Source organism: Mustela nivalis, assembly GCF_964662115.1.
Source record: "Mustela nivalis genome assembly, chromosome: 1".
In the NCBI taxonomy this organism is placed as follows: Eukaryota; Metazoa; Chordata; class Mammalia; order Carnivora; family Mustelidae; genus Mustela; species Mustela nivalis.
This window is the reverse complement of record NC_139020.1, coordinates 198,035,482-198,060,799: the sequence shown is the minus strand read 5'-3', so window position 1 is coordinate 198,060,799 and position 25,318 is coordinate 198,035,482. Positions and strand designations below refer to the sequence as shown.

Genomic DNA, 25,318 nt, shown 5'->3' with positions numbered 1-25,318 from the left:
CTGCTTCTTCAGGGAGCCCTGCCTCCTAGCCACCTCCATGGTACCCTGGCACACTCCCTCAATCCTGGTCACCCCACCCATGGGTCTGCCCCCTGCACCTGACCACTTGGAGAGAGAGCAGCCCCGCAGCGCCGGAGCCGTTCAGGATCATGCAATCTGGCACAGAGTTGCTGCTCAAAAACTGTGGGGTGAAGAGGGGGAGCAGCATCTCGAAATTCCCCAGGGTGAGTGCCACGGGGCTGAGACCAGAGACCCAGACCAATGTCCACGAGGACTGTCCCTCGCACAGCCCACCTGCCACCATCCCACATGCCGGCTGGTCAGCCCCCCCGACCCCAAGAAGTTGCCGAGGCCAGAGGTGGGGACGGGTCTGGACACAGCATCCCCAAACCCTGGCCCACTGGGACAGACACCAGGACAGCAGAACTACCAGCCTCACGTGATCCAGCTCAGCTTTCAGTGTGGCCTCACCACAGAAACCTTAGAAAGCTTCCCTTTCACCATCCCCAGCACATAGGCCATGTGAAACCACAGCAGACAGACAGATGGCCCATGAGGGGACCTGTCACTGTCCCTCTTTTGCCCCCGGGGCTCTGCAAATGCCGTCTCCTGGCAGCCCTTCTTGGACAGCTTGCTGGGTCCTACCCCTCACTGGAGTTGGAGCACAGAGGCCCCAGGGGCAGCTCCGTTTGGGGCTCAGGAGTCAGGTCTGGGTTCCCATCTGGACTCTGACAATGACTGGCAATTCTGAGCTTTGGTGTCCTCACCTGTCAAATGGGATGAGAATCACTCAGTGAGGCCCCGCACTATCTCCAGGTAAAAGCCAGAGTGTATCTGGGAAGCCAGAGCCACCTGCCCCACCCTGAGATGCAGGGGCACCTCGGCATCCACTGCCCTTGGGACCTAGGGCGCAGAGGCATCTGTCCGTCTCTAGGCAGGTCCCACAGAGAACCAAAAGGCCCTGCTTGCCAGTGGGGGCTGCAGCGCTCCTGGACTGGACATGACCTTTGGACAGATGTGACCTAAACCTTAAGCCTCAGGCGAGGGAAGGACAGGATCCCACAGAATACAGGCTGACAGTGAGCAAGCAGGAACTTGCAGAAAAACCTCAGCATTGGCTAAGGTGAGAGAAAAGCAAGTTAAGCAAGGCCCTGTGTCCTGAGGGCCAGTGACACTGGGGCCTGTACTGTTTGCACAACAGCTGGCCAGGGCTCGCAAGCAAGCAAAGTGCAGTGAGTCGGCCGCTAAGCACAGGGTGGCAGGGGAGCCTGCACACCCAGACAGCTTCCCTCCTTCCCACTGTTCCCTGAAGGGCTCTCCCAGGCCTTCAGGAGTGGGGTTCTACACCCCCTCTTCTTCACATCTCCTATCTTCCCAGAGACAGCCCTGGCCTCCTCCCCCAGTGTGTGGTGACAGGATCCCCTCCCCGGCCCCTGCACGGCCAACTGCAGAAGGCGGGTAGGGCAGGGCGGTCCACCAGGGCTGGGAGCAAAAGCAATAAATCACCTAACAACACGGTTCCTCAAGATAAGCTCCCAAGGAAATGACCCAAAGAAAGCTCAAAGTACACGTGTATTTGCAATAGCTCTGCTTACAACAGCAAAACATAAGCAAGCTAGCAGAAGAGGAATTACTAACTGAGGCCCACAAGAGGGAACACACTACCAGGCCTGAACAGAGAGCATAAACACCAGGGAAGCTGGGGTTCTGGGCCCCTCGAGAGCCTCAGCACTGGGCAATTAGATAGCAGAACATGAGGCTTATGTGCCCAAGGAGATTTGCAGACATGTCCAATCAATGTACTTCACTGGTTCCTTTTCCTATAAATTTGCTTAGGGCCGCAAGAGCCCTAGGAATCAAGGGGCCCGAGACAGGCTGGTGCTATCCTGTGATGACTTTCTGGTAGACCACCTCAGGGGCCGCTGCAAGCCCTAAAGAAGGTTCCAAAACTGCACCTGCTCCTGAGCATGTCTCCTTGGGCCAAGCTGGGGAAGGAAGAACTCTTTAAAAGAAAGCAATCTGGCACAACTGTCTTGTTCAGAGGGGACAGAAAGTCATCTCCCCTGTTGTCCTGTGCCGATTCCAGTCATGTCCTTAGCCAAGAAGTTCTTGCTACCTTATTGCCAAAAAAGCTATCTCAAGTGCCATTCTTTCTGGCATGTTCTGAGTCCTTTCTTCAGCCCCTGCCCCACCTGTCCCCAGTGCTCCTCCAGGGCTGAGGTGCCCCTCCAGGGTCAGTGATGAAGAAAGGTAACAGGTTCCACGCCCTCATGTGTAGCCTGAATTTCCCCCAAAGGAAAAAGAATTGCTAACGGAGAGTAGGGGTAGAAGAGGCACAGCCAAGCAGCCTCTGGTGCCCTCAGAGGCCAGGGACTAGGCACCCAAAGATAACTGACTGCACAGCACAGACCAGCCATGGGCCTCTACAGCCTCTTCTCTATACAGCCTCTGATCAGGTCAACTTCCACCCATCCCCCACCCGTCCTTGGGGTCTTCCACCAAGTTATAAATTACTACGCAGGAGGTAAAATGCTACATGGCTACATGCACAGGCTCTGGGGACTGTGGGTGCTACCTAGACAGGTTCCATGTTCACTCATGGCTTACTCTCCGCTGTGAACTCAGGGACCTTCACCCGGGGCCCAAATCCCCATACAATCTGCAGGTCTCATCTTTGGTTTCTTAGGTGCCTCCTCCTCCAGGAAGCCCTCCTGTGCTGGGCCAGTCCAGAATCTCACCTACTGTAACAGCCTGAGACAGGGCCACACACAAGCCCCTGTGCTCAGGCCAGAGCCGTATTTTCACCGCATCCTTGGAGCTTGGAGAAACACAGGCCCCTCCCCACTGAGCCTCAGCATCTTTGCCATCTGGAATGGGGGTTGGCTCACAGCTGATGCTTCAGTTCCTGACTCTGAGGTACTGAGAAGCAAAGAAGGATGGTGACGAAATGACAGCACCACCTGCCACCACTTATCAAGCATCTCCCCTTGAAGAGGCTCACAGCAGCTCCTGGGATCAGGGACAATGACTGTCTCCATCCCACAGATGAGGAACCCGTGGCCTAGCAAGGAGTATCAGCTCCTTGCCCAAGGTCACACAGCTGAGCAACAATGTGGCTCTTCAAAGCCCAGGTTCTGACTTCTTGCCCTTTATGTAATAACAGTGGCCACCCCCTCATTAGGACAATACAGACTGGCTAGAAGCACAAGGGCAAGGGGCCTTGGCCTTGGCCCCTCCATAGAAAAGCCTGGAAGGAGGGCTGGCTAGGCAGTCACCATTGCCTCTCAGGACCAAGTATTGACTGGAAAGCCATGGCCCCAGGCCAAAGAGCCTGATCATCACCTAAGAATCCTTCCAAGACCTAGATCATGGTCAGAGCCATGACCCACCAGAATGCCTGGTCAAAACCATGGCCACCCCCTAACAGGACCTAGTGTAGTAAGAGACACACACAGCCCACCCATAGGACTTACATCTTGGTCAAAGCCAAGGCCTCCAGGCTGGCCTCAAAGCCAAACAAGAACAGAACACTCTCTCCTCCCTTATCATGCCCAAGCTGAGGTCAAGGAGTACAGAGAGACCTTAGCACATCGCACAATCTCCTGATCTCCATTTCTGTATCTGTTACCCAAGTTGGACGAGATGTTCTCTGAGGTCCTTGCCAACTTGTAAATTCATAATAATGTTTGCTACTCCTAAAAAAACAAACAAAAAACCCCTTTGTTTTTCTTGGCAATAGGAGGTTGCAGACTCACTTAAGGACAAGCAGCAAGTCAAGTAAAGTGGATTAAACATCGGGATCCCAGGAAAGGTGAGCCCCTTAACAATCCCACGAATGTCAGCATGTCTCCTGGGCGTTTCCCCCTCTAACGTTACCGTTGCCCCACGACCCTGCGGGGTGCATGTACCCCATGGACACAAAGACAGGTTTATATGAGACAGTGTTCCCACCTTCTTCATCCTCAACACAACTGCACTTCCCTGAACTTCTTCCCAAAGCTTGGTTTCAGCCCAGAGGTGCGTAGTTAAGGCCAAGGGGCCACCTTCCTCTCACTGGAGGACTGGCGCACCTTTGGGCCTCTGAAAGTTCTGGGCTCAGAGAGGTCAAGCGATTTCCATTAGGCCAACATAGCTCAGACACGGTTCACGCTCTCTGGCCTGAAGTGAATGGTAGGGGAAGGTTCCGAATCCTCCCCAGGCCTGACTTGGTGGTTAGAGACTCGGGTGAGAGCGGGCCGGCGCCTCCTGGAGGTGATGGTAGCCAGACCTAGTCCTTAGCGAGGGGAGACATGGCCACATATCTGCCTCCGCCCCCTGCTCTGCCACACCTGTGCCCGGCTCTCGACCGGTTCCTGCTCCCCTACCATCAGCCACGGCAGCTTCACCTGTTCTCGGTTCCCCACCTGTTCCTGGCCCAGGCCGCCTGATCCACCCATCCCCGGGCACCACCCTGCCCTTCTCCACGGAGCCCGCCTCACCACGGCGCTGGCAGGCGTGCAGAGCGGGCCGCCCATTGCTGTACGGCATCCAGATCTTCTTCAAGGGGTTCTGGGTCAATTCCCGTGGGGACGCCATAACCTGGACTTGATGAGTCGGACTGCGCGGTTTCCGACCCAGCAGCCGGGCCACCTCGGGCCACTCGAGGCCCCGCCCCTCGGCCCCGCCCCTCCTCGAGCCGCGGAGACGCCGCTCCAACTCCCGACAGGCCCCGCCCCAGAACGAGTAGGCCCTACCCCAACAGAAGAGGGCCCGGCCTCCGACCACGCATGCCCAGTCGCCTACCAGCCGGTTTTGTACCCGGCAGGCCCGCCCTTCACGCGGGGATCGAGGACGCGCATGCCCAGCTCCCCACAGGTTCAAGGCCGGGATGGTGCCGAACCTGCCCGGGATGCAGGAGCCCAGCACGCCCGCCCGGACCTCGCAGACTTGCATCGGCCTCATCCACCGCCTTGCCTTGCACAGCCTTGCCCCCGGGCACCCTGGTTCCGCTCACTGCTACCACTGATCTGGGCGGGCGTGGGCGGGGGCGTCCAGGAGGGAGGGATCTGCATGCCAAGGAGCTGCGCCTGCTTGACCCGCAGGTCTCAGTTGGTCAGGACCAGTCTGGTGGCCCCTGCGTTATGTCAGTTTCAACCGACGCGCCACTGAGCCGCCCCTGAGCCGGGCGTCCCGACCCAGGACTCTTCCTCGCCCACTGGAGTGACCGGCCCAACCACGCCAGAAAATCTTTTACCTCATGGACAGGGACATCTCAAAATTGTTTCCTCTCTTTACCTTGGCCGCTGGGGAACTCAGGCTAAACTCCAGCCCACCCGGAGCACATAAGCAGGACCTTTTAACCAAGCTTCTTGGGGACTCCCTGAACTCTGGCACTATCTTACTTCTTACAGGATTTCATTTTTACCAATTAAATTGTAAATTGTAAATTTGCATATTTTATAATTAGGAAAATAGAATGTGGACATCATTGACCTGACAGGATTCTGGTATAGATTAAAATGTGTCAGTGTCTGAGAAATCCATTCTGAAGCACATAAGCAATACCATTTGTATTACTTATCTCTCTCCTGTCTCTAAGAATGCAGTGGAAGCAAAGGGCAGGGGAGAAATCCAGAAGTTCAGGAACCCTGGGTCTTCTTTGTCTCCTCAGCCCAGCTTCTCCCAAGTTCTGTACACTTTCTGTCCTGGGGCCCCACTGACCCTGCTCAAACCTGCCCTCTAGCGATGTCCTCCACAAAAGCCCCAGACAGGATCATGGCACCCTCAGGTTCCCTCTGCCCAAAGTGGGCCAGCCAGGAGCCAGGGCTAGGGGCACGGAGAAGAAGTCTCCACCCAGCGCACCCCAGGTGTGGCACCCCCTCCTTCTGACCTCCCTGCCACACACTTGTCTCTACCCTGCACTTCAGAGCCTGGCAAGGACCCTTCAGATAATTCTGATACAGATGTCTTGCCCCCTTCACAGGAGATGAAGTTTCGGGAGGCAGAAGCCCACCTAGACCCACCCTGAAACCAGCTCTAGCCCCCTACCCTGGGGAGGAATGCCCTGCTCCAGCCAGAGCTGAGCTCTTCCTCCTTCATCCTTCTCTGCCGTGTTCAACGCCGCCACCCCCACCACCCACGAAAAGACAGCTCCCAGCACACCCGTGGGCAGGTCTTGATGAGCAGGACTTGAGACAACCCGCCCACTTTCCTACTTCTCCAAAGCCACTCATTCTGTCCCTGACACAGGCAGTCTTGCTGTCTGTCTCCTAGCCATTGCCAAGGCCATCTTGGGGCCACCTTGACCTCAGAGACCTTGTCACCACCCACCCACGCCCTGTCCAACCACGGGAACTTATTGCAAAAGCTACGCGCTCTACCATCCACAGACACCCAGCACTTCCTCTGGTCCGCCCATTCTCCTCCTCAGCCCTCCTGGGATGTTAGTCAAAGGCTGGGGATAGGGGGTAGCCAGAGCAGGGCAGGATGCCAGGGTCATTTCAAGGAAACTGTCCCCACACCCACACCCAGTCTGACCTGAGCCTCCCAGGAAGAGGGCAGCTCTGTACCTCCCACTCTTCCCCAAACAGTCTGACCCTGGGCTGACCCAAACACACCTTCCCAAGTCCCCATATCCAGTGGAAGGCCACAGGTTACCAGCAAGAGAAGCATGGGGCTCCTCCCCAAGGCCAGAGTCTACCTCTGCTCTAAGAATATTCTTCATCTCCCTGCCCATTTCTCAAGTAGGAAACTGAGGGAGGGGAGAAGGACCCAGGGTCACAGAGCCAGCCCACAGTGCAGGATGGACTCAGATGAACTCCTAGCCCTTCAAAACCTCATATCTTCCATGTCACCACATTTCCCACCCCTACGCCTGGGCTCTGGTTTATTCCCTCCAGGGCTCTCTTGGCTTTCTGCTTCCCCAGCATCAGTAGATGCCCAATAGAACAGCCAACCTTTATGGCTTTTCCCACCTTGGGGCATCCCAAAGTGATGTGGTGGAAAGTGTACTGGGGCGTCAGCAGGCACTGGTGTGTGACTATGGGCTCAGCCTCCCTGTTCCTCCATGAAGCTGTCTGGCCTGCCCGTTGTTAGCTCCAGTGGTGCCCTCTGCAGTGATCTCTGGACCTCTCTCCAGTGTCCCTGGCTACAAGCTCTAGGGTGGCTGAAGTCCTAGATCCTCAGTTCTCACTGCTCAAACTCTTCCTCATCCCTGTATCTGCTGGTCAGTCCTGGCCAGACTTTGAAGCATAAAGGCCCAGGGACCTCAGTGAATGCCACACAGACTCACATGCCGATGCACACAGAGCCCAACGTGCACGCACACTAACAACCCGTGCACTGACAACCCAGGCCTGCACAGAGACAGGCAGGCTGCAGGGGCCGGCTGCTCTCTACTGCCTCCCTTCCCTTTGATTTCCCTCCTCCTTTCCCCTCTGCTGCCACTGGGAGGTTCAGGGAATTCCCAGGAGCTCCAGCTTCCTCTGGCCACTTCAAGCCAAGGATCATCCCTGGTATCTCCCTGGGCCCAGAGCTCATGGGGGTTGGGGATGAGGTTCCAATTTGGCGGTATGGAGCCATGCGACCCAACAGCCTGTGAACCGTGGCCCGCTTGGTCTGACTTGCTGATTCCAGCTGGCACAGAGCACACAGTAGGTGCTCAGAGTGACTCAGGGCCAGCCGAGGCATACAGTAAGGGCTCAGAGACGTTCATGACCAGGGCAGAGCACAGAGTGGGTGCTTAGAGCAGTCAGGATCCACACAAGGCACACAGTAGGTGCCCTAGAAATTCTGGTTCAAGGGCTAAAGCCACTTCATATGAAAAATTTCCCAAATGAGCCTCTAGGCCTCCCCAAGATGATGTGTGACCCCTCAGGGGGGACCTGGACAAACATGACCCCTTGGAGGCCAGCAAAGGGCAGAGCAGGAGGGCCGCAGGCAGCTCCAGCTGGCTGTCCCTCTCTCTGGGCTGGAGGGAGAAGATATTTATAGTTCCCCCTTGACCCAGCTCCCCCCACTCCCCTGCAAGGCGACGGTGTTCCCCCCTCCTCCTTGCCACTGACAGGCTGATGCCCCCTCAAAGCACCCCTACACCTAGAGAGACCCCCCCCCAACACCCTCGCACCTCTTCCAGCACCACCCCCACTGCGCCCTGGTCTTTCCCCCAATCCCCTCCACCCGCTCCCCGCCGCCCATGCCTACCCCGCCTGCTGCTCCCTGACCCGGGGTCCGTCAGGGCGCTGCCTCCCTCCTCGCCTCTGTCCATCCTGCGAGCGAACTGGCCCTGGGCCGCCGCCCCCTGCAGCCTGGAGCCGGGCAGCCCCGCCCTCCGGGAGCGGAGGGAGCTGCGGTGTGCCCCGTGTGGCCCCGCCTTCCCAGCCCCGCCCCCGGCCCGCCCCCCAGGGCCTCACAACTTGAGAGATCAACAGTGCCCCCAGCCCAGGCAGCCGTGCTCCCGCCCTGTGTGGCCTCCCTCTACAGCCGGAGCAGTCCTTACTGCCCAGGGTCTGCCCTTGTCTCCAGCCAGAGCTGTCCACACTACCTACAGTTTCTGCCCCATCTGCAGGCAAGCCTGTTCACACCGTTCAGAAGGTTTGTCCCATCTCCAGCCCCACAATGGAGCTGGTGGTGTGAGATTAGAGAAAACCTAGTCCTTCCACACCTAGGGGACCAGGTTGGTGAAGTGGGGCGGGGGTGGGGAGAGTGGGCAGAGCAGCAGGGTAGCCAGCGGTGACTCAGCCCTTGACTGTCCCTGCCTGGGCGCACACGACTGTGATCCTCGTTCATCCCATTCTCCAGGCATGACGTTTATTGAGCTCTTTCCTGCATGCCAGAACCTTCACGTATACCGTCACCACGTGCTCACGAGAAGCCCGCTGGCATCACTGTGCTCTCCAGAGGAGGAAGCTGAGGCTTGGAAAGACGAGCACCTTTGCTCCAGACAGTTGGATGAGGGAGGTGCAGAGCTGGCTGTCCCAATGCAGGCTGGAGTCCCAGCAGCCTGAGCCACGTGTGTCCAAGGGCCACAGCTGGGTGTGCAGGCGTGTGGGTGGGACAGTGCCTGGCTGTGCGTTGAGTGCACTTCATGCTGGTTTGGGGGACAAGCCCCTGTTCCTCACCGCCCCCTCCCATGCCCTCACCTTGCCCACACACAGTCACAGTTGTCAGAGCCACAGAGAAGCAGTCATCCATGCACGCACACGCCTGCCACAGGGCAAGGCTGCCCCCGCCACAGACTTCCTGAGTTCTGCCACCTGTGCCTGGAGATGCCCCTGGCGGCCCCTTCATCTGAGATGGGTGCTGCCTCCGGGAGCACAAGGCATGTGTGTGACCCTTCACGGGCACTTCCCTGTGTGGTGACCTCTGGGGGGCGGGGCAGACATGTAGGTCTGGTCTCAGGCAGACTGAGATAGGTCTCAGATAACACATCGGGCCGCTGTGTTGAGGTTCCTAAAAGTGGCACAAGAGTAAGCACACTGAGTGTCCGGATGCTTTTTGACCGTGGGGCACCCAGACGTGGCGAGACTCCTCCCAGCACTGACATTCCGCTGTAGTGTCCAAGCTGTCCAGACATATTGGAAGTCTGCGGGGCTCCAGGTGTGGCAAGACTCCATTTGGCCGCCCCCTAATCTGGCAACCTTCGGGGCTGTCCAGATACACCGTGGCTCTGAGAGGCACTCAGCTGTGATATGACACCACCTGGCAGTGACCCCACAGGGCGGTGGCCGGGTGCCCCATGCCCCAATGTAGTGCCGTCCTGCTCTGCCGCCACCTTCCAGGTCTCCTGATCCAGGGTGGCCCCATCATTGCGACCCCCACTCTCCAGCTCAGCGGCGGCCAACCTGGGCCAGGATGCGAGCATTGGTGGCAGCCCGCTCCCTCAAAGCTCTGGCCCGAGCCTGCTCCAGTAAGATCTGCAGGAGGCCAATGGGGACATCCAGTGAGAGGGTGATGCGGGGACCCGGGCGGGGGCCGGGGCTGGGGTAGCCCCAAGCACTGGAGGGGCCTGCGGTGCTGGCTGAGGTGCTCTCCGAGGTCACGAGGTGGGGAGTGGCCTGGGAAGTGTTCTGGAAGGCTGGGAGAGGGGTCGCAGGGACAAGCAGGGCCCTGCCCCACGTCAGGACCATCAGCACCAGCAGAGCCCACCTGGTCATCATGTGGTCAGGCTGCGAGGAAAAAAGAGGCTCAGGGCAGGGGCTCTGGGCAGCCATGGCACATGGATGAAGACAGATGGGGAAAGCAGACAGACAGGAAGACCCAGGGAAAGAGACAGAGATTAGAGAGGCCCGGCAAGGAAGGGAGAGAGATAGAAGAGACAGAGATGAAAGGACTAGACAGCCAGAGTGAGACTGAGGAAATCAAGACAGAGCTAGGCAGAGCAGGGGCCAAGGAGATAAAGAGAGCACAGCTAGATCTAGATGTAGAGATAGAGATACTCTTGGGGAGGGGAACGGGAAAAGGGAGAGAGGAGAGGGAGGAGACAAACCAGAATAGAGGGAGACTGGAAGAAAAACATGATACAAATAGGGATGCGGGGGCACCTGGGTGGCTCAGTCAGTTCGACCTTCGGCTCAGGTCATGATCCAGGAGTCCTGGGATCGAGTCCTACGTTGAGCTCCCTGCTCAGCAGGGAGTCTGCTTCTCCCTCCCCCTTCGCCCCTCCCCCTGCTTGTGCACACATATTCTCTCAAACAAATAAATAAAATCTTAAAAAAAAAAAAAAATAGGGATGCAGAGACACAGAGAGAACACAGAAGGGCAAAAGGGGAGCCTGAGTTCTGAGGGAGCCACAGATCCAGGACAGGGAAGAGCAGGAAGGGGGTCTTCAAGCCTGAGACGCCAAGGCCCCCTCAGGTCCAGAGACCTCCACCAGCCCAAATCCCAGATCCACTCAGCCCCCAAGGCCCTGCCCATCCCACCCAGAGCCACCCCAGTCCTACCAGCAGCAGCCTCCTCCAGGACAAAGTGGGGCCAACGGGGCTGCCCGTGGCTGGGGCCAGGCCGTGCAGTGCTGTGGTCCGGCCCTCTGCCCCCATCACGGCCCATTTATCTCTCTCAGCCCCCTGAGGTAGGAGCTGGGGCATGGCCCCTGGCAAGAAGCAGCCCCCCACCTCTGACTCATCCCTTCCTGGGGGGCCGTGTCCTCAATCCCCACTTGGTTTACGCCTTTCTGGGGACAAGTTAGGGACTGAGGGTCACAGGACAGAGGCCAGGGCCAGACAGAGTGACTGTGCACCCATGCAGGATAGTACTGCCCTTCCAGGGCAAACCTGACCCCTGCCACCCCCATCTCCCCAAAGAGTCACAACAGGAGCCTTTTAAAACAGCAGCTTTAATGCCCCCCCCAAATCAGCACCATGTCATCGTAGGCCTGGGTCAAGGGGCGGGTCAGATGCAGTCACATCAGCTCCCTGCCCACAGCCACCCCCACACTGAGTCATCTGCTGGGGAGGCAGGAGCCACAATGGGGGTTTGTCCACAGGGGGGAAGGCTAGACCCACGGACCAAGTCACTGAAATAACGGACACGCTCATGCACGCTCACGTGCACACAGGCCTCTAGCACCAAGGGGAGGGACAGCAGGACTCCTCCAGGGGACGCTGAGTCTCAGCTGGTCATCTAGGCCTCAGCTCCGGGCAGCACCTGGGGGGGTGGTGTGATGTGGCAAGTGGGGAGCTGCCTTCAGCCATCTGGCCTCACCCAGCACGTAGGCCCCAGAGAGCCACCGGGCAAAGGATTGATGGGGCAGCTAGGGGCACGACAGGGGTGGGGTCTGGCCTCACAGAGGGGATCCTCACTCAGGTCCCTGGAGGAGGGAGCATGGAGGGGGCCCCACAGCGAGGGTTCTCAGTTCAGCTCCTTGGTCTGGGGATCTGTCCCAGGCCCCCCATCGGAGGGGGCTCCTGACCTGAGACCCTGACCAGGACCTGATCTGGGTGGAGGGGTAAGCCCATACCTGTTCCCTGGTTCTGGACCACGCGGGGCGGGCAGCGGCGCTCACAGGCCTCACGGGTCCCGAAACGGTTGGCATTCCCTCCACAGCCGCCATAGACAAAGGGGTGACAAGCCTCTGTGCCACCTGCCACCACCCGATGGTACCAGCGCAGGGTGTAGGCCGTACAGGTGCCCTCGTCCAGCGGAAGCAAGCAGGGGTCTAGGGCCAGTGGGGGTCAGGGGGTCAGCAGCGCCGGAGGCCGTCAGAGAGGGACTGGGGTCTATCGCCTGTCCCCAAACCCTTCCGGGCCGGCCCCCACTCTCACCGGCGCCGGCCGGAGCAGCTTCCGGGTCCTGGTACTCCTCCACAGAGTACTCAGAGTATTCGTACTCGTCGTCCTCAGGGGGCACCTGACCTGCACAGAGGGTGAGGGGTCCTGGGAGCGAGGCCGCCGCAGGGCCACATTCACGCTGCCCAACCCTAGCCCTGGGGGCAGGGCGGGCAGCCCGGGTCTCCCACATATGTGCCGAGTCTGCGCTCTGCCCTCCGTGCTGCCCCATGCACGCGGCATTGCCCTGCATGCAGGAGCAACGCTGCATGGGTCTGCGCCCCCACCACCGTGCACCGTGCACCGGGCCCTCCACCCCCCATCCAGCTGTCCTCACCTTCCTCCTCCGCATGAGAAACCCGGAGCACGGGCACGGCGTGGAGCTGGGGGCCTGCAGTGTCGGCAGCATAGCTAGGGAGGGGTCCTGGAGCAAGGGGCAAGGGCCTTGGGGTCATAATGGTGGCCACCCAGCCAAGCCCCTGCTGAGTGGACCCAGGTGATGGGCACAGGAGGGTCTGGGATGAGCAAAGTTCCGGGAGCAGAAGATCCCAGAAAATGACTCACGTGATCCAGATGCGATGAACTGGCCCTGGCAGGCTGGAGAAGGCAGAGGAGGGCAGGGACAGAGATAAGAGCAGACAGCAGGAGACAAAGATGGAACAGCGACAGGGAGAGAGACAGAGGGACACAGCCAGGGAGGCAGAGATGGACAGAGAAGGACCGCAGGAGAGAGGGACAGAGAGACCGATGGAGGGAGAGAAAGAACGGGTGGGAAACACAGAGAGAGGGAGGGGGACAGAGAGAGAGAGTCAGAAACCGCGGGGCGTGGAGAAGGTACAGGAGCAGTCAGACAGACGGACCCACTCTCTGACGCCCAGCGGGCTGCTCCCACCTCCACCCTCTACGCACCGCCACACCGGGCTGCTAGGGACCCTATGGGAAAGTCCTGTCTGGAAGCACAGGCGTCCTTCTGCCTTTCTATCCATTTCTGTCCATCTCCTTGACTGCTCCAGCCCCCTAAGTTCTGGGGACCCTGCCTGTCCATGGATGGAGTAGGAACGGGACCCAGGAGGCTCTGGACTGGGCCGCACTCACCGCAATGCTGACTCATCTCCTGACGCACCAAGCCTCGGATGTCACCCTCCTAGGAGCACAAGACCACAGGGAATCATGAGGCACCCATGGATCACGGGAGAGACAGGAGGCCCATGATCCAGGGAGCATGGAGAGGCAGCCCTGAGTCACAGGCCCAGGCCCAGGGGGTCCTGGGTGCAGGAGGTGGGGCCCAAGCCACCCAGGCCTACACTTACCGTCAACGCGGCTTCTCCCTTCTCCCCGCGGGGGCCGGGGGGCCCTGGCCGCCCCTATGCACAAGGGATGGGACCTGGCTGTGACCTCTGATCTTAAGGACGCCAGAGGTCACCCTGGTCTCCGGCCCTATGCCCAGGAATCCCCACTCACCTGCTCTCCTCTCTCTCCAGGGATCCCAGGGGCTCCAGGGGCACCCACCACTCTCTCTCCAGGGGGACCTCGCTCACCCTATCAGACGCAAGGATCAAGAGACCAGTCAGAGACAGCAGAAGTCAGAAGTCGGGGAGGTTCAGGGGTCAGGAGTCAGACTCAGAGCTCTTACCTTCTGGCCCTGAAGTCCTTCAGGGCCTTTGGGACCAACACTGCCCGGTGGCCCAGGAGGACCACTAGAGCCATCACTGCCCCGAGGACCTGGGAAGCCCCCAATTCCTGGGGGCCCCTGTGGAGAGACAGGTCAGAGTCAGGGATCAAAGCCCCCAAAGATGGAAGCGCTTCCAGAAAGTACAGTGTCCTTAGCTTACCATAACCTTGGTCTTAACTTACCCGCTCCCCTTTCTCGCCCTGGTCACCCTTGGGTCCCAGCTGCCCATCAAAGCCTCGATCACCCTGGGGATGGAAAGAAGCATGAGAGACCATCTGCCTTGACTCCTCAGCTCAACAGCCACAAGTCCCTTGACCCAATGGCCACAATCTTCCATGCCCCAAGCACCCGTGACCCTATGCTCCCAGGACCCTCAGTCTGCCACGCTCCCCGTGACCCCAACTTTACTATCATACCCCTTGTCCTAATTTCACCTATTTTCTTTATATGGACGCTCCAGCCTCCCCTACTGCCCCCTAGCCCTGATACACATCTCCTCACCGTCACCTCTCGTCCCTTCATCCTAAATCCCCACTGTGACCCCGACCTAAACCTCAAGACCAACCTCACTCTACGCCCCCCAATGTCCCAACTCTCTACAACCCTTTTGACATGAAACCCCCATCACCCTACTATGATCTTCCCTGCCCCATTCTGACCCCCTTACAACCACTGTTGAGAGACCCCATACCTTGGGACCGATCAGGCCCTCCTTCCCAGGGGCCCCTGCCTGGCCCGGCACCCCTGGCTCCCCCTAGAAAAGAGAAAACATGAGCTGGGCCCTGGCCCACCCATCCTCTTCCCATCCCGGGTGCCCCCACACTCACCATATCTCCCTTACGTCCTGTCAGCCCAGGGCGGCCTGGGGTACCAGGTTCTCCCTGTAGGCATCAGGTGGAGAGGTCAGACGTAAGCCCAGGCCCCGCAGCCACCCACATCCCCATCACCTCTATACCTTATCTCCCTTTTCTCCATCAAGGCCACAGGCTCCCTTTACCCCTCGTTCACCCTGTGGGGAAGAAGCAGTTGGAAAAGTCACTTCCAGAGAGATCACCTGGTCACCCCTGATCACATAACCACTTTTCAAATTGGCCTCAGACACTCTAACCTCTGACCTTCCAACCCCTAACCTGATACCCCACATCTGATCCCAGATATCTGACCTCTGACCCCAGATACCTTGCCCTCCAACATCAACCCCCCCGCCCCGGCCAGGAAAACACCTCGGCCTCCCTTCCCACCTTGAGACCCCGGGGACCCATGAAGCCAATATCTCCTTTGTCTCCCCGGACACCAGGGGCTCCATCCTTTCCTGGGGATCCCTGGTGAGGAGAGGGGTCAAGATGAAGTCAAAGAACTAGGGGGGATCCAGAGGAATCATTCTGGATGAGAGGAACAGAGAACGTCATGGGGTGAGAGTTACTGCCGGAGGCCAGAGCTGCTGCACGGGCAGGGCTTCCCGAGGGCAGGGGTCACCATGTGGGATCATCACAGCAGTTACTGTGAAGGTAGGGGCCCCCAGGCAGCATGAGGACACCATGAGAGCACCAGTCACTGTAAGGTCAAAGGCCAGCACATGAGGACAGGGACCCTGTGGGGTAGAGCATCTCTGTGGGAGCGTGGGCGACTTACCGGGTCACCCGGGCTCCCTGCAATGCCAGGCTCACCCTGTGGGAAGCACAGATCGGGGAGGGCAGTCCTTCAGTGTGACTGTCCCCATGACTCACGGGGACTCCCAGGCTGCACACACATCCTAGGTGAACACACATGCGGCCAACAGCAAAGGAGACTGGAAACCCTCCCAACGATCAGAGGACACCCACAAGACAGATGTGATGTGTGTGATGGGTGGTTCTGGGTCTATGCCTGGGGTAGGGCTGACCTTGGGTCCCGTAAGTCCACGAGCTCCCAGCAACCCGGCTGAACCCTTGTCACCAGGCTCTCCTTTGGTGCCCTGTGGGTGTGAGGGGGAGAAGGGCACAATCAGGACCAGACCAGGCTGGGGGTTTGGAGTATGACAGGAACCTGCCAGGTGAGGGGAGCTATAGCCAGAGCTGCTCCCACCCACTGCCCCCAGCGGGGCTCAGTTCTCAGCCCAAACTCTCAGATCTGGGTCCCTCCCTCCTACCACGGGGCCCCCAAACCCACCTGGAGTATCCCTGACCCCTGAGAAGCTCCTTGTCTGTTCCCAGAGGGCCTCTCCTTGAGCTACGTTCCACAGAGCTCCCTGGTGAACTCACGTGGAGGCCCTCGACCCCTCCGGAGAGCCCCCATCCTCTCAGCCAACCCACCCCCTTTCCTCTAACCCTTCCCCCAAAGCCCTCTATCCTCCCCTCTTATCCTCACAGACCCTCAACAGAGCCCCCACAGCCCATAGAAACCCTCTCCTGACCCCACACAGAGTACCCCACCCTCTTCCCTGTACCTTCTCTCCAGGGTTCCCACTGTCTCCACGAGGTCCTTTGTCACCATCTATGCCTGGAAGCCCTCGGTCACCCTGCGTCGGGGGTCAGAAGTCAGGGTCAGGGGCTGGAGGGTCCTCACCATCTGAGCTTCGGTTCTCGGATCCCCTGGCCCAGCCCCCCGAGAAGCCCCTCCCACACCAAAGGGAGACCCAGTTTGGACATGGGCCAGATCTACTCACCATGTCCCCCTTGGCACCCCGTGGCCCTGGGGGCCCCACAGCCATGGCTGCGTCACCCTGAGTGGACAAGGGGCTGTCAGAGGGGTCCAGAGCACCCTGAGTCGCTGCCTCTGCCCTCCCCTGTGCCCACACTCACCTTGTCACCCTTTAGCCCTGAGGCTCCGGCGTCACCCTGTTGGGTGAAAAGTGTGAATCTCTCCAAAGCAGGGGGGTTCCAAGTCCTGAATTACAAGATCTAGCCCCACCCCCGCTCACCCCAGGGGCTCTTCCCCCCTGTCCTTACCTTCTCCCCACGCTCGCCCCGGCTGCCCGGGGGCCCCTGTATGAGAAGACAACAGTGAGCTAAGAGAATTCAGGGACATTAGAGGAGAGACAGCTAAGGGGTCAGGGGTAAGGCCCAGGGGACCCAGGGGATAGGAGAGACAAAGGCCCAGAGAGTACATAAAAAGTGTCAGAAGGCTACAGAAACGTGTTCCAAGGGCACAGAGGGTACAGGCAGGGGACAGAAGGCACACCGCTGGCGCTTTCCCCAAGGGGACCCACCATGAGTCCTCGGGGTCCCTCCAGGCCAGGCCGGCCATCTTCACCCTGGAAGATGACATTAAGTTCATTGACTCAGAAGTTGGAAATCAGAAGTGAGAGCTGTGCTAAAGGGAGTCGGACATACATACCCGGACACCTGGTTCCCCACGCTCGCCGCGGGCCCCGGGCAGACCTGCTCCAGGGTCTCCCTGGAGAACAAGAGGGTACCGGGGATATCCAAAGGGAATCAGTGGGGGACAGAGGGGGACAGATAGGGTGATGGGGGTCAGTAGAGGTGGGAGGGGGTGACAGGGGTCAGTGGAGGTTGTAGGGATGACAGAGGTCAGTGGAGGCAGGAGGGGTGGCGGGGGCCAGTGGAAGTTGCAGGAGGTGATGGGGGTCAGTGAAGGCGGGGTGGGGTGATGGGGGTCAGTGTAGTTTGTAGGGATGATGGGGTCAGTGGAGATTGTAGGGGTGAGGGGGTCAGTGGAGGCAGAAGGGATAACAAGGATCAGTGGAGGTTGTAGGGGTGACAGGTCAGTGAGGTTGGGGGTGACGGGGGTTAGTGGAGGCAGGAGAGGAGGATGGGGTCCAGTGGAGGCAGGAGGGGTGACGTGGGTCAGTGGAGGTTGCAGGGGTGATGGGGGTCAGCAGAGGTACAGGGGTTGATGGATACAGGGGAGCCAGCAGCCTTGCCCATCTACCTTGTCTCCTTTGAGTCCAGAGGCCCCGGGCACTCCCTGCGGGCAGAATAAGGTGAGGGTTCTGTGCCCCTCAAAGGCACACACACACACACACACACACACACACACACACACCCAGCCATGCAGTGGGTCCCGGTCCCCATGTGCACAGATCCCAACCCACAGGAATCAGACACATAGGACGCTGGGGCTCTTCTACTCACCGTTGACCCTGGTGGTCCAGGTGGCCCTAAGGGACCTGGGGCTCCCTCTCGCCCAGGGAGACCTGCCAGACCCTACCGGAACAATGAAGGAAAGCAGCAGAGGGTGACTTGGGGACCTTCCTCCCCCTTTGCCCCTCCAAGACTGGGAGCCCCCGAGCAGGGCCTGGGCCCCCTTCTCCTCACCTGCTCACCCACTACCAGATGCAGAGGTCCCGAACTCACCAAGTCCCCACAAGCTGCTCCCAGCATGCTTACCCGCTCTCCACTGGGACCTGGCTGACCCATCTCTCCTCGAGGGCCTGTCTGACCGGGGAATCCGACAACACCAGGAGCACCGGGGGGGCCGGGAGGGCCCACATCTCCCTGGAACAGAGACAGCAGAGGGAAGCGTGGTCCCCATAGGCTCCTTTCCAGAACTAGCCCCCGAACGCAGTCTTCTTCACCCTTCCAGCGCGTTCCCTGCCCACTGCCCACCACTGGAGATGGGGCATCAACTTACCTTCAGACCTAGAGGACCAGCTGGCCCAGGGGGGCCCTGGACCCCCACTCCTGGGTCACCCTTCAAGGGAGAGAAGGGTCAGGTCAGGCCCAGAGAGTCTCAGGAACATGACCTCCACCAGGAACACTACAGGGTACACGTACCTTATTACCCTTGAGTCCAGGAGCCCCTTTTTGACCCTAAAATAGTGAAATTGAAATAAACAGCATTTAAGAGGAGCAACATGAACCCAGAGCTGAGACGTGGTACAAGAATATTCCCAGGGCCGCTTAGATGTGCTCCTGGAGACACAGGACTCAGACATGTACACAAGGACTGACTCACAGGAGCTCAGAGGTGACCATAGTGAGGGCACAGAGGGCAGCTCAGCTGTGAGCACAGATACAGGGGAGTTTGGGCATGACTACAGACATGGAGTGCTCACACAGGACCAGGGGCTTGGGGACCTCAGATGTGAGCACAGATGGGACATCCGAGGAACACGCCAGCGCAGGAACTCAGAGCCACCCCAGGGCAGGGAGCTGAGAGCCAGAACTCCAGGGCTGGGGGACCCGGGAAGCATAAGCAGGTGGCCAAGGAGAAGCCCCCTCAGGACACAGCACTGAGCCTGGGGGCAGCGGAGAGGAACCACACATGTGCGCTCAGACACACCAAGGAGCAGGAGACCAGAAACAGGCACCAGGAAGCAAAGATGGCGCCCCCACCCCCCTACCCCGGGAGCATGGAACCCAAGAGAATTAATCCCTGTGTGCCCCCAGGAGCAGGATCCTGAATGCTGGAAGGTGCACAGGCCTGGGAATGCAGCCTCAGGTCCACAACTGCACTCCTCCTCCCAAGCTCAGACGTGCCCAGACACCAGACTCACATCTTCCCCAGGGTCTCCAGGCTCCCCTGCACGGCCAGCTTCACCCTGCATAGAAAGGGTGGTAAGCGGGTCTAGCCACCTGACCTGGCCCCCCTCAACCCAGTGCTCTGGCCCTTGGGCTGGGCCCAGCTCACCTTCTCACCCCGAGGCCCTGGCAGTCCTCGGTCACCTTTGGCCCCCTGTAGAGAAGGGACAGGAAACAACACAGGCACTGGGATCACTGATAGAGGATACTCAAGGAAGGAGCAGGGTCAAATGCAACCCTTATTACGGAAGCCGAGGGTCACGTGGATGGGTGAACAATGCTGTTGGAGGCTCGACACTCACCGGTTCTCCTACCAGGTCTCCCGCGAAGCCTCCAGGCGCTCCCTGATAAGGGACATGGGTCAGGCAGATGCCTCGGCCTCCAGCACTTGGCCCCTCCCCCAGGCCTCCCCCACACTCACCTTCTCTCCCTTTGCTCCAGGGAGCCCGACCACAGCCTGCGGAGAATGCCCAGTGAGTTACCTCCTCCCCTGCCTTCTCCCCGGCCCCATATGCCATCCCGGATGGGAGGCCGGCACTAGACATGGTGAGGCACAGAGATCGGGGTCAATCAGGGTCAGGATCACCTGTCCAGGAGCCCCCATGGGTCCAGGCTCTCCTTTAGGTCCAACAGGGCCGGGCAGACCTGGTGACCCCTGTGACAGAGCAGAGAGAAGGAGTCAGGGCCTCCCCCGCAACCCTGGTCCTGGGGCCCTGCTCTTCTCACCCTCCCCGCATAGGCACCCGTCACAAGCCTGAAGCGAACCTCCCCCTGGAACACACACCGGCACGCCAGGCGCTCCTCTGTCCCCATCTTTTCCGCCGGCACCATCACGACCTGGGGCTCCCGGCTTTCCTGTCTCCCCCTGCGAAGGAGGAGCTCTGTCAGGGGCCTGCCTGCCAACTCGTGACCCCTGGAGCCCGGCCTCGACCCCCAGGACTCACCACTTGTCCGGGCAAACCTGGCGCCCCCTGAGGGCCCTGAGGGAGACAAGTCAGATGTGAGGGGGACAGGGGAGAACGTGGGACTCAGAGGGCAGGACACGGTGTCCTTGCAGGGACCTCACTCACCACCAAGCCTGAAGGTCCAGGAGGGCCGGGAAGTCCCACGGCTCCAGTGGGTCCAGGCAGACCCTGGGCGAAGAAGGAGTTCAGAGCGAGGCCTATGCACCCAGCTTCCCGTGGCTCTCACCCATGACCTGGGCCACTCACCCGTCCTGGTGGTCCCGTCTCTCCGGGCTCCCCCTGCCAAAAACCCAGAGAACACATCACCCACAGAAGGATAAGAGGCTCCTCAGTCCCTGTCCATGAGCAAAGGCCCCAGGGAGAGGACACCGTGGTGCTCAGCCCCACTGCAGGGCGACAACATCCCTGGTGTGGAGCCGGCTCCTATGACCCGCCTCTTCCTGTCAGCCACACACCCGCACACACCCGTACTCACCTTCAGGCCAGAAGGACCCTGGGGTCCTGCGGGACCAGCAAGGCCCTAGAAAAAAGTAATAAGACCAGGGTACAGGGCCAGAGTTATCCGTCCAGGCTTGGGGAGTCACACAGACGAGGCCAGGCACATCAGTGGGGACCAACGCCCAGCCCACCCCACCAGGCCGTGCTCTCCTGTGACTCACCGGGGCACCGGGCGGCCCAGGGTCTCCATGGCCACCCTGTTGGAGAGAGAAGGAGTCCAATGGGGGGGAGCCAGTGCCAGCCCACCTCCTTGTGGGAGTACATCCCTTGTGGGATGGGGTAGGATGGGGGCAGGAGCAGGGGAGGATGCAAGGGTACTTACCGCTGGGCCAGGGGTCCCCCTCGGACCTTGCAAACCCTGGATAGAGAAGGGGGCTGCTGAGCCTCACTCTGGGCCCCACCTTCTGGAGCCCACCTGTAGGCTGCCACCTTCCCCCCAAGGTGTAGATCACCCCACACCTCGCACCCAAGGACTGTTCCTCGGGGGTAATACATACTGGCCTACACACACACACACACTGACCTACACACACACACACTGACCTACACACACACACACACACACACACACACACACACGTCACACATCTGCACTCACGCTGAGGCTCATGGGCACGACGCCCCTGTCACTAGTGACATGTGCCCAGAGCAGCCAGCACATGGCACAGAGCAGCTGTCCCCGGGAGCCCAGGCCAGGCTGCACCGCCCCACCACCACTTACCGGCTTCCCTTCGGGTCCAGCCACCCCACGCTCTCCCGGTAGGCCCTGGAGAGAACAGATTTAAGGCCCCACGGTCCCTCTTCCTTTCCCCATCCCGCACTCCCCCAGACAGTCCCAGGCAGTGCAGGATCCAGGCCAGACTGCACTGCAAGAGACTGGGGCTGGCACAGGCCAGGCTGGCGGAGGAGTTGGGGGGGGGCTGGGCCATGGCGCAGACTCACCGGGTTGCCATCAAGACCCCTCTGTCCAGGCTCTCCCCGGTCTCCTTTGAGGCCCGGCACACCCTGCAAGAAGAAAGGCAGGTCCTGAGCCCCTAGTCACTACCGTGCACCCACACACAGGCCACCCCTCGTGGGCTCCCCATGGTGTGGGGTCGGAGGGGGCAGGCCTCACCCGGTCTCCCTTGGGGCCCCGGTCGCCATCGCTGCCTGGCTCCCCCTGTAAGGATGACACGTCAAGCTAGGCCCTGGTGCCAGGGCAGAGGGCGGGCCCCCAACTGATCCCACACACTGACCTTGGCGCCCTTGAATCCAGGGGGTCCTTGCATTCCAGAGAGTCCTGGCCCTGGCTCCTCCCCAACCACCTACACATTCAAGGTCACAAGGGAGAGAGGCATCTGTCCCAGAGTCATGGAGGGGTCATCCCTGCTCGCAGGATCCCACAGTGGTTTGGGGCAGGGACACCACATGGAGCTTCTGGGGCCCGAGTTAATGGTGGCCTCGTGGTACCCAGAGTCACAGGCCTAGGGCAGGGCCGGGCTGATCACCTTGGGGCCAGGGGGCCCAGGAGGTCCAGGGAGGCCAGGAGGGCCGTCTCTCCCCTGCGGAGAAGAAGGAAATGGCCGGGCTGTCCCAGCACAGCGCCCAGGCAGTCCCGCCATGGAAGCCTCCTCAGCTCACCTGTTCTCCGCGTTCTCCTTTCTCTCCCCGCTCTCCCTGAGATGCAAACATCGGAGCCATGTCAGGGGGCGCCCAGCTCCTCCTGGGCCCACATCCCCAGCCCTCCTTGGCTAGCCTCACTCACCCTCTCTCCTGGCCTCCCTGCCTCCCCCGGGCCCCCAGCCCGGCCTGGGAGCCCAGGAATGCCAGGCTTCCCCGGCTCCCCAGCAAGGCCGGGAGGTCCGGGGGCGCCCCTTTCTCCAAGGGCTAGGCCTGGTGGCCCCTGAGGGCCAGGGTCTCCGCGATCTCCCTTCAGGCCCCGTTCTCCAGAGAAGCCGGTGGGGCCCTGGGTGAACAGAAGAGTGAATGTGTGGCCAGCTGCGCAATGATGCTGTCCCCCCGGCGCCCCCGCCAACCCGTGGACACACACACCTCCTTGCCGGGGGGCCCCCGCTCGCCTGGCTCCCCCTTAGGGCCACGGCGCCGCTCCGAAATGGGCAGGAAGCTGCCGGAGCTCTCATTCCAAGTCTCCGTGATCTCCCGCAGGGTAGATGTCTGAGTGATGGCAAGGGCTTGGGGAAACAGGGCCTGACCCTGCAGCCACCCAGGTTCCCCCCGCTCAGCCATGTGGGCACCACTAGCTCCGTGGGGCTCCCCATGCGTCCCCACTCCCCAGCCCCCAAACAACCTACCTTGATGCCAATCGTTTCCAGCAACCGCTCCACATTCTGGGGACAGAAGCTGGGGTGAGGGGCGGCCCTCAGAGAAACTTCCATACCTTCTTCCCCAGGCCTCTGGCCCACAGGACTCTTTAGCACTGGTGCAGGTGACACGGGGCTCTAGAAGCCCCTCCCTGGTGTGTCCCCATTGCCCGGCACCCCGAATGTTGGCTGTGGGAACCCCAGGAGGGCAGGGGACTGAGCGCACGGCACAGAACCCGTGGGGCCTCATGGCAAGAGGGAGCGGGGAGGGGCGGCTCCTTCACGCCTGCAGCTTCGAGTCAAGGACCGGATCCTGAGGCTTCACTCACCCCTATGCTCCCGGGATCTCCTCTCAGGCCACGCTCTCCAGGGAGGCCCTGGAGACACCAAGAGACAAGCTGCTGGACCCAGTTTCTGGGGGAAGTGTGTGTGCCTAGCTGAGAGCTTCAGCTGCCTAGTCACGTAAAAAAGGTAAGGACCTCACCTGTTCCCCTTTGGGTCCAGTCTCCCCACGGTCACCCTGAGAAGGAAGAATGATCAGGTGGGAGAAATGCCCCAACTTTGCTTAGCCTTCACGATGCCCCTGACCCACCATACGCACCATATGCACCACACTCACCTTGGGGCCTGCGTTTCCTGGGACCCCAGGAAAACCCTGAGATAGGACAGAACACAAAGCGGTCACACAGGATCATGGCATCCCGGGAGGGTGTCTGGCGGGAGCATAATGGCCCCTGTCACTCCCAAGTCCTGGAACTCCCCTCCTGGTACTCACCTGCCCAGAGGGGCCCATCTGCCCTGGGAGGCCTGGGGGGCCCTGGAGTCCCGGGCTACCAGGAGCGCCACGCTCACCCTTGGGACCATCGCGACCCTGTGGAGGACACAGCCAACATCAGGACCCCGAGACCCTGGGGTCTGCAAGACACTGCAGAGTCGGGATCTGGGGTCAGATTGCAGAAGAATCCAGCACTCACCTCTCTCCCAGGGGCGCCGGAATCTCCCCTCTCTCCCTGAGGAAGACAAGAGCGCTTTACACAGGGCCCTAACCTGGGGCCAAATCAGACTCCAAGTGAGAGGCTTTACCTTCCTCCCATCTTCTCCAGGGTCTCCAGGTTCTCCCTGTGGGCAGAAGATTCACATCAGCCTCCAAATTCACTTTCATTGCTGTCTGGCTGCAAGACACTGGCATGGTGGGCCTCAGGTGACCATATGTCTGGGCCGGTAGTTCCAGGCCTCCGTGTGGCTCAGAGCAGGGCCTGTGACCATCTGAGTGCACTGTGGCACTCGGAGGGCACACCTACGGGGCTCTGCTCACCTCGCAGGTAACTGCCCATGGCCTCTGTCTCTGGCTTTCCAGATGTAGCTCCACATCTATGTGCCTCTGGACATGTGTGTGCACGTGTGTGCGTTAGTGTGTGTGGCCTTGCATGGGTCTGTCTGTGTGTCCTGGCAGGTGACCCTTAGTAGGTGTCACCTACTAAGTAGTCTGTCTGCACACCTTCACCCACGTCTACATATGGCCACATCATGTTTATGTGAGATAGACGTGTGTCCACGTGTCCCTGGTGACTTGAGAATCATCTGTATGTCCCAGGATCTGCCCATAAGTCTTGTGTGTGTCACCTCGATACATCTGGCCATATGCGTACGAGTGACTGTGGATATAACTACGTGTGTCACACGCCAGAGCCTTGGACGTGTGTCTCACCATACTTCAACGCAAGTCCACATGTGGCCCGGGTTCCACATACGTCTCGGCACCTATGTGGGCTGGGTGAAGGTGCCCGCGTGCCAACACGTCTCCAGGTATCCCTGAACGTGGCTTCACACCAGTATGTCTGCACCCCTCCGTCTGTGCCCGTGGCTCTTGGCCTGTGCCCGTGGCTGTGTGTGATCGTGGCAGCTGTCAGCCCATCTGGGCATCATTTAGCGCGGCCCCATGGCTCACCGTCCACAAGACTGCATGCATGTGCACGTGGAGGTGTGTTTCAGGGAGTATGTGTGTGTCCGGGGTAGGACCGTGGGTGTGGACGCATCTCAGCAGGGGCCTTAGTGTGTGGCCCATGCGTGTCTGCACACCTGGGCTGTGTGCACCTGTCCCTGTGTCTGCTCTGGACACTCACGTTTTTCCCGTTCAGGCCCGGCTTGCCATCCTCTCCGGGCTTTCCCTGTGGGGACA

At 60.1% G+C, this 25,318-nt stretch overlaps 3 protein-coding genes across 7 annotated transcripts in view; all 3 read right to left on the bottom strand.

The window, feature by feature from the left end:
- The window catches only part of PFKFB4 (6-phosphofructo-2-kinase/fructose-2,6-biphosphatase 4), a 34,928-nt gene extending 26,648 nt beyond the window's left edge, over nucleotides 1-8,280 (bottom strand). Inside the window, exon 1 of one of the 5 annotated variants that reach the window (XM_082686004.1) lies at nucleotides 8,182-8,280. In XM_082686004.1, coding sequence (XP_082542130.1) covers nucleotides 8,182-8,245 — 64 coding nt within the window. In that variant the 5' untranslated portion in view covers nucleotides 8,246-8,280. Of the gene's footprint in view, nucleotides 1-4,478; nucleotides 4,759-8,181 lie in introns of those variants that run through there. The other 4 variants (XM_082686003.1, XM_082686005.1, XM_082686006.1 and 1 more) reach the window with 4 other exon arrangements.
- Nucleotides 8,281-9,806: 1,526 nt separating this feature from the next.
- On the bottom strand, nucleotides 9,807-10,190 carry UCN2 (urocortin 2; the record flags this gene model as incomplete). The annotated part of the gene is made up of 1 exon (XM_082738419.1): nucleotides 9,807-10,190. The coding sequence occupies one exon, from the start codon at nucleotides 10,188-10,190 to the stop codon at nucleotides 9,807-9,809; it is 384 nt and encodes a 127-aa protein (XP_082594545.1).
- Nucleotides 10,191-11,292: 1,102 nt separating this feature from the next.
- Nucleotides 11,293-25,318, bottom strand: part of COL7A1 (collagen type VII alpha 1 chain) — a 31,395-nt gene continuing 17,369 nt past the window's right edge. Inside the window, exons 65-119 of the mRNA XM_082688538.1 lie at nucleotides 25,263-25,307; nucleotides 24,223-24,258; nucleotides 24,114-24,149; nucleotides 23,915-24,010; nucleotides 23,759-23,794; nucleotides 23,624-23,659; nucleotides 23,469-23,516; nucleotides 23,131-23,166; nucleotides 22,871-22,993; nucleotides 22,584-22,784; nucleotides 22,460-22,495; nucleotides 22,327-22,380; nucleotides 22,075-22,143; nucleotides 21,954-21,998; nucleotides 21,782-21,844; nucleotides 21,561-21,605; nucleotides 21,162-21,197; nucleotides 21,001-21,036; nucleotides 20,817-20,861; nucleotides 20,588-20,620; nucleotides 20,447-20,509; nucleotides 20,321-20,356; nucleotides 20,161-20,241; nucleotides 19,963-20,031; nucleotides 19,798-19,833; nucleotides 19,679-19,720; nucleotides 19,486-19,530; nucleotides 19,352-19,396; nucleotides 18,630-18,665; nucleotides 18,487-18,546; nucleotides 18,243-18,350; nucleotides 17,988-18,059; nucleotides 17,785-17,820; nucleotides 17,230-17,289; nucleotides 17,102-17,146; nucleotides 16,842-16,877; nucleotides 16,695-16,730; nucleotides 16,559-16,615; nucleotides 16,340-16,411; nucleotides 15,797-15,868; nucleotides 15,547-15,582; nucleotides 15,156-15,236; nucleotides 14,870-14,923; nucleotides 14,742-14,795; nucleotides 14,606-14,668; nucleotides 14,097-14,159; nucleotides 13,876-13,992; nucleotides 13,704-13,781; nucleotides 13,553-13,606; nucleotides 13,338-13,386; nucleotides 12,807-12,839; nucleotides 12,580-12,666; nucleotides 12,240-12,329; nucleotides 11,936-12,133; nucleotides 11,293-11,622 (exon numbers count right to left, since the gene is read on the bottom strand). Of these exons, the coding sequence (XP_082544664.1) occupies nucleotides 11,606-11,622; nucleotides 11,936-12,133; nucleotides 12,240-12,329; nucleotides 12,580-12,666; nucleotides 12,807-12,839; nucleotides 13,338-13,386; nucleotides 13,553-13,606; nucleotides 13,704-13,781; nucleotides 13,876-13,992; nucleotides 14,097-14,159; nucleotides 14,606-14,668; nucleotides 14,742-14,795; nucleotides 14,870-14,923; nucleotides 15,156-15,236; nucleotides 15,547-15,582; nucleotides 15,797-15,868; nucleotides 16,340-16,411; nucleotides 16,559-16,615; nucleotides 16,695-16,730; nucleotides 16,842-16,877; nucleotides 17,102-17,146; nucleotides 17,230-17,289; nucleotides 17,785-17,820; nucleotides 17,988-18,059; nucleotides 18,243-18,350; nucleotides 18,487-18,546; nucleotides 18,630-18,665; nucleotides 19,352-19,396; nucleotides 19,486-19,530; nucleotides 19,679-19,720; nucleotides 19,798-19,833; nucleotides 19,963-20,031; nucleotides 20,161-20,241; nucleotides 20,321-20,356; nucleotides 20,447-20,509; nucleotides 20,588-20,620; nucleotides 20,817-20,861; nucleotides 21,001-21,036; nucleotides 21,162-21,197; nucleotides 21,561-21,605; nucleotides 21,782-21,844; nucleotides 21,954-21,998; nucleotides 22,075-22,143; nucleotides 22,327-22,380; nucleotides 22,460-22,495; nucleotides 22,584-22,784; nucleotides 22,871-22,993; nucleotides 23,131-23,166; nucleotides 23,469-23,516; nucleotides 23,624-23,659; nucleotides 23,759-23,794; nucleotides 23,915-24,010; nucleotides 24,114-24,149; nucleotides 24,223-24,258; nucleotides 25,263-25,307 (3,336 nt within the window). The 3' untranslated portion in view covers nucleotides 11,293-11,605. The remainder of the gene's footprint in view (nucleotides 11,623-11,935; nucleotides 12,134-12,239; nucleotides 12,330-12,579; nucleotides 12,667-12,806; nucleotides 12,840-13,337; nucleotides 13,387-13,552; nucleotides 13,607-13,703; nucleotides 13,782-13,875; nucleotides 13,993-14,096; nucleotides 14,160-14,605; nucleotides 14,669-14,741; nucleotides 14,796-14,869; nucleotides 14,924-15,155; nucleotides 15,237-15,546; nucleotides 15,583-15,796; nucleotides 15,869-16,339; nucleotides 16,412-16,558; nucleotides 16,616-16,694; nucleotides 16,731-16,841; nucleotides 16,878-17,101; nucleotides 17,147-17,229; nucleotides 17,290-17,784; nucleotides 17,821-17,987; nucleotides 18,060-18,242; nucleotides 18,351-18,486; nucleotides 18,547-18,629; nucleotides 18,666-19,351; nucleotides 19,397-19,485; nucleotides 19,531-19,678; nucleotides 19,721-19,797; nucleotides 19,834-19,962; nucleotides 20,032-20,160; nucleotides 20,242-20,320; nucleotides 20,357-20,446; nucleotides 20,510-20,587; nucleotides 20,621-20,816; nucleotides 20,862-21,000; nucleotides 21,037-21,161; nucleotides 21,198-21,560; nucleotides 21,606-21,781; nucleotides 21,845-21,953; nucleotides 21,999-22,074; nucleotides 22,144-22,326; nucleotides 22,381-22,459; nucleotides 22,496-22,583; nucleotides 22,785-22,870; nucleotides 22,994-23,130; nucleotides 23,167-23,468; nucleotides 23,517-23,623; nucleotides 23,660-23,758; nucleotides 23,795-23,914; nucleotides 24,011-24,113; nucleotides 24,150-24,222; nucleotides 24,259-25,262; nucleotides 25,308-25,318) is intronic.